The sequence below is a fragment of the Priapulus caudatus genome, unplaced genomic scaffold (genome assembly GCF_000485595.1).
Source record: "Priapulus caudatus unplaced genomic scaffold, Priapulus_caudatus-5.0.1 Scaffold547, whole genome shotgun sequence".
Taxonomy (NCBI): Eukaryota; Metazoa; Priapulida; class Priapulimorpha; order Priapulimorphida; family Priapulidae; genus Priapulus; species Priapulus caudatus.
Genome location: NW_014577608.1, coordinates 1 through 6353, shown reverse-complemented (window position 1 = coordinate 6353; position 6353 = coordinate 1). Strand labels below are relative to the sequence as shown.

The 6353-nt window shown below is 40.8% G+C and overlaps 1 protein-coding gene across 1 annotated transcript in view; it reads right to left on the bottom strand.

Annotated features, from left to right (window-relative positions):
• The window catches only part of LOC106811522 (microspherule protein 1-like), an 8121-nt gene extending 4193 nt beyond the window's left edge, over nucleotides 1-3928 (bottom strand). The window contains exons 1-6 of the mRNA XM_014815184.1: nucleotides 3692-3928; nucleotides 2494-2662; nucleotides 2217-2297; nucleotides 1835-1944; nucleotides 1129-1237; nucleotides 247-385 (exon numbers count right to left, since the gene is read on the bottom strand). Coding sequence (XP_014670670.1) covers nucleotides 247-385; nucleotides 1129-1237; nucleotides 1835-1944; nucleotides 2217-2297; nucleotides 2494-2662; nucleotides 3692-3921 — 838 coding nt within the window. The 5' untranslated portion in view covers nucleotides 3922-3928. The remainder of the gene's footprint in view (nucleotides 1-246; nucleotides 386-1128; nucleotides 1238-1834; nucleotides 1945-2216; nucleotides 2298-2493; nucleotides 2663-3691) is intronic.
• Nucleotides 3929-6353: the final 2425 nt, after the last annotated feature.

Genomic DNA, 6353 nt, shown 5'->3' with positions numbered 1-6353 from the left:
GAGAGAGAGAGAGAGAGAGAGAGAGAGAGAGAGAGAGAGAGAAAGAGAGAGAGAGAGTGCAGGAGGGGCAGGAAGATGGAGAAGGAGAGAGAGAAGACATAACACGAAATATCTGAAAAAAACTGCACACCCACAAAGCTAAACACATCATTCAGGTTATTAATTGCACTTACAATTACAATACAGCAAAACCATTGTAGTTTCTGTACCTTTCCAGTTTTCCCATGTGCTATCAGTGTTACATACCTGATTGATCTGGCAGCAGATGATACTGCTTCATCAACAGCCAATGAGTTTGTAAGGCTTTATAAGTTCGTGATGGGTAAAATGTTGTCCCGTTCTTGTTCAGCAGCTCTTGGAATGTTTCCGAACTTGGTTGGCTGTTCTGCAATTTCACAAGACCAATGACTTGTACATGCCTATGACTGGAGTGGATAAAAGAAATCCTATCTCCAATCTACTCCTGAGTGTGCAATTTTACTGACAACAAGGCATTAAAAACTATATCACATAAATGTCTACACCTTTTTCGCATCAACAAATTGATTCTTACATTACATCTATCAAACGTTCCGGTGAAGCATATGATATAAATACACTAAGCATTACGATAAACATGATCTATTCTTGATTCTTGATATAACTATTGTTGTTTGTTGTTGTTGTTAAAAAAAAGAAGTTTATATTCATTATTTCTTATACAGGCAAGTCACACATACACAACACACACAAAACAGAGCAGCAATAGCATATTATTAAGCATATTACACTGTAGGAAAACACATAAAACACACTGTGGTTTTCTGCATATTAATGCACTTGTGGCACAACATGGCATAAGTTTGTGAAGAAGGTGGCATCAGAAGGTGGACGTGATATGCTATGGGATAAATAAAATTTCATTACATGTTTGCCACCGAGAATTCACCAGCTATTAATACACTCTGTGGAATATGCGTGACAGCTTGGATATAGAAAACCATGGCATTCCTACCACGCTATATCATACACAAGACACTACAATGCATGTGAAATCCACAATGATACATAGGTGACACTTTTGTATGCATCATCACTGGACAGGACCTCACTAGGGCTGTTCAACTACTGTATAGCTTAACCACTCACTGATGGTATTGTTTCCAGCAGTTTCTCCTCTGCTTTGCTGAACAGTGCTTTAGCCTGTACTGATGCATAGACATCAGGGTGAAGTTGTCGCATTGCTTGCGTCGACATTCTGAAACAACCAAGCCAATAAATGTAATGATGCTCAACAGATAGATATGACTCACCCGGGTCAGCAATATTTCGTAGACACGGAATACTATGAGGTACCCTGGAAAACTATTGCAGGGTACGCTTCGAAGATTCGCTTTAGCTAAAACGATGCTAAAACATACTTACAACCCGTTACCACACAATAGTCGTTTAATATTAAATGAATACCTAGATGAGTCGACCACAAAGATATAATAGCTATTGGACTAAATAACCTCATGTCACCAGGAGTTAATAAAGACAAAGACATCTTTATTAACTCCTGATGTTACTAATGCAACCTTCCCAAGATAATAATTAACATTACGCAGATGCATCCATTATACAGCTTTCAGGATTATTTATATACAGTAAATTGGGGATTATTTATACTACATACCAATTTTTATTGTTCCATAGCATATCAATAAGAACTGAATTCAAATATACTTTTAAATATGCATTTCTTTTAATACCTCTTGCAGTGATGTAAAGTTCACTTATAATTTATATTTTTTGCGTGCTTTCAAATTGTAGCTTGTTTTGAACGTGATATCATATAGGGTTGTCCACTGACCGTGATATAGCGGGATCATACAGTAGAGTGTACCATCGTTCCTGGATCTCCTTCAGTGTGAACCTGCAGGAAAACTTCACCGCAGTGTATACAGCCTGTAGATCATTGGTCTGAAATGTATATGCTAGATTGTGATCCTACACATAGTTTATCAGCAGAGAAATTATATACATTCATTAGAAATACTGGGTAAAATCACCATATATATTCATTAATATTGATTTAATTATTATCTGCATTAGCACGTGTAATAGGCATAAAGATAAACCAATAGCAAATTGTTCTCTATGTGACTTGATTCAAGGCACTTCAGTTGCTTTTTTAAGATACCCTCCATACCATAGCCAAGTAAGTAGGATGTTTACATCTGTGTTTTGCTCACCTGCTGCACAGCAATAATAAGCAGGAGATCGTCTGTTGGCTTCCACCTTCCCAGGTCCTTGTTTACTGCTAGTGACTGTGACTGAAGGGAATGACGAAAATGACAGACTATATACAAAATATTAGGTTGGTTTATATGATCTACTTATCTCTAAGATTATATGTATAAAAAAAATATATATATTAGATATATATCTAATACATCTATAAGATTTTAACAAGAGAAATCTGGCCTAAATGAATAGACATTGTAGTTCAAGAAGCTACAGATGTAATACCTGTCGCTTTCTATGGCGTTTCGAAGACGACTTTCCTTTCTTCTTTTCTGGTGGGTGTGAGACAGGTGTGGTCACAGTGGTCAGTGTTTCGGCAAGTTCTGTTGACGTAGATGCAGTGCTGGCCCCTGACTGGGTCCTCTGTCTGCTGTGGTGTGCTGTGCCTATACTCCTATTAGAGGAGATATAATTATAAGGGTAATTTGATGATGGTGGTAAAAGAGAGAAAAAGAAAAAGAGCAAAAGAGGTTTGAGAGTGAAAAGGGGTGAATGAGCTGTAGGAGAGGGTAAAGAACAAATTGTGAGAGTAGAAGAAAAGGAGAGAAAGAGAGATGAGAAAAATAATGGCACATAGCACACACAAAATAAAAACAGAGAGAGAGAGAGAGAGAGTGCGAGACAGACAGAGAAAAAAACAAAGACACAGATAAAGAGAGATAGAAATCAAGTAACAAGAGAATGAGTGAGCAAGTATACAAGGAAGAGTAGGTGAGTAAACAAGCACACGAGAGAGAGATAAAGAGAGGGGGAGAAGGAGTGGGTGAGGGAGAAAGAGAGAGAGAGAAAGAAAAAGAGAGAAAGAGAGAGAGAGAGAGAGAGAGAGAGAGAGAGAGAGAGAGAGAGAGAGAGAGAGAGAGAGAGAGAGGAGAGAGAAGAGAGAGTAGAGAGAGAGAGAGAGAGAGAGAGAAAGAGAGAGACAAGAGAGCAGCAGAGAGACAGAGAGAGGCGAGATGAGGAGATAGAGAGAGAGAGAGAGAGAGAGAGAGAGAGACGAGCGAGCCGAGAGAGAGAGAGAGAGATGAGAGAGAGAAGGAGACAGAGACAGTAGAGCAGAGACAGATGACAGAGACAGAGACAGAGAGCAGCGAACAGAGACCTGGGCAGAGAGAGAGAGAGAGAGAGAGAGAGAGAGAGAGAAGCAGCAGCAAGAGATAAGAAAAAGTACAGTAGAGGAAGTTTTTTAAAGAAACAAATGACTATTAATTGTCATCAAATGCATCAACCGAGAACAACAACCTGCCACATACCACTGAACTATGCTACCTTCACAGTATTGTGGATATTTTGTATAACGTATAATGTATTGTACTTATGTGTTTCTGGGAATAAAGGACATTATAAAAAAACCTGCCAAGTACTAACTACACAATAAATGCACGCTTGTAACATAGCCATAGACAGTAAACAACAATAAACTTACTGTACAGATTTCACCAGGCTGCTCTCCACGACTTCATCGTCAAACTTTCGCCGCTTGATCGAGCGAGTAGACGACCTGCGCAGGGGCGGCAGGTGAATGATGGGCTGAGGTCGTCTGATGATGCGCTGAGGTCGGCTGGATAGGGCGGGGACCGGTGCAGGCGCCTCAGCTCTGTGCGTGTCTAGCAGGGTCACCAGTCCGGCTTCCGCTGGCACTTCTGACGCTAGCATTCCGTCTGTGGCTGCAATGAACGAACACGTAACACGTTTGCTGTTAGGTGAAACTATATTTTGCAATATTTTTTTCTCGATGGTGCAGTTATTTTAATGAAATAAACCTTATTAACAGGTTAACAGGTTTGTTCTAAACGTTCCGTGCCTCCAGCGGTTTGCCATATAAACCAAACGTGGTTCAAAAATTTTCAGCATATCATTCCACAATAATGATTAGATATGTGATTATATCTACACTAAATTTTGAATTATAGATTGCCAATTTTGCTATCTATCATTTCTGTTGCCATTATGAACCGATTTCCTTTTATGCATCATTATGGCCTTGCTTTTCATTACAATCGTTTTTAGATTGAATGCTTTCTGTTCTATTTACATTAATTTTCTTGTCTTTTGTCATACTCTTATTATTGAAACACATCTGATATAAAAGTTGATGTTCATAGGGCAAGACAATAGTGGGTAGTAAGAATGCCAGTCTTAGAAAGTAGATGATAACATGAAAGAGATCGAAACATTTCTGTGAATTTGCATTCAATATTGAGGAAAACATTAATTAGGTTAATGAGTCTAACCACTCCAAGCAACTAGATGATGAAGTTATAAATCCCGGTGTGTAATCTCATCTACAGTAATAACCTACATTACATGAGTAATGTGTTTAAGAAAAAATGTTCGCATCACGAAATTCCACAACACAAATAATGTTTCCTATTGAATTCTATCATACAAGTGCCGTAGAGCGACAGCGCTCACCTGACGGCCAGGTGTTCTGATGCTAACTCACTGCGCAAACGAATGAGAGCCCCTCCCATCACCGCGTTTCGCGTCAGAGCATATATCTAGGATGCTACTAATGCGTCTAAAATCTATGATAGCTAGGCTTTGCTATACCGGTAGTACAGTAATAAAGTACAGCTGTGTAACTGTAATGACTTCGCTATATTAAACATGTTATCATGGATATGCGTCGCGAGAGCGCGAGCGTAGTGGTGTGTGGTGGGGGAGAGTGGAAGCGGAGGGGGTAGGTGGAGGGGGGCAATAGCAAAAGCAGTTTGCCGCGAGCATGACGCGTGCAAGTGTCATCAATAATCAAAGGTGGCATCACCCTCGTGCGTGATAACCTCACTCCATTGAGTTGCTGAAATCCAAGTATATCACGGCAGGCAAGAATTTGGGCTCAGCTGTGAGTTAACACATCTGCATTGGCAGGTTGCCAGGCAATAATTATGATTAGATAAGTGCATTTCAACCCCATGCATGCATAATGGGCTACCCCCATGTTTTTGCCTACCCACGCGAGCATTCAGGGTTCATTACAATGTGCTAATACAGGGTGCTACTCAGGATGCTAATACAGACTGCTTTAGAAATAATATGATTTAAGGAGCGTAAACCTTGTTCAACAATATATTGCCTTTGCAATTGAACTGTGGGCCTCCAATCCACAATAGCACAAAGCAGTTCAGTCCTTTGTTGACAGCACAGACAATCCATGTTTAACCCTCCCTTGAGGGTCAAAAGGTTATCCGACACTTACTCTTCGCATGTCAGCAGAAAGTACATTTTATGGTCCTTTCAATAAAGCCATAAAAATGCTAAGTACCACTGAAACAAAAAAGTTTTTCCACTTGACCTCCAATTTCGGCACCAGTGATGGCCTTTTCTACGCATGATGCTATACACCGACTATCACGGCGCTAGGTCGAGCCCCGCCGTATTTTCCTCGATCGTTTCGATATTTAATACACATACACTATTTTCCAGAGAAAGTATTCAGCTTACAGTCACACTGTTGATCACAAGCCAAGCGATAAAACTCTAAGAATGCATTTTTTTAAAAAGGGCGTTTGGGGGGTAAACGGACGGCATTAGACAGGTTTTAGGTTGTGCGGGGAGCGGCGTAATTCGCTCGCATTATCCTTGTCTTCCGTTTATCACAGCCTTTGGAAGTTAAGTGGGTGATGCTGCAATCGCAACCGGTGGTTCCCGCCTCTCTTTTAAGTATGCATCTGTTCTTGACTTTGACCCCCGCTTCGACATCCCAAGTTCGTTTTTGGATTACCCCCTCGCTTCTCTCCCTTTCCTCCCCCCGCGATAATGCGATAGCATAGGTGCGTCCCAACTTGTCGAATCGGTACGTCGAGCGTTTACGAATTTCAGCCCAAACTGGGTGTGGTTGTTTGATCGCTAAGGCCATATAGCACGCACGGACGCGCACGTCACGCATGCGGTCTCTAGTAATAATGGCGACTTTAACTTCTTGCCATTCTACGCCACGAATATGTATGCCAGTACACCGTGACAGATGGTACGGTGTCGTTCGAATGGAATCTTTCGCTCAGATTGAACCGGTGGCGGGGAGCCATTGGTGGATACCGTGATTATGCCATGGATTCTCTTTTACCAGAGGAAACAGGCTTATTTCA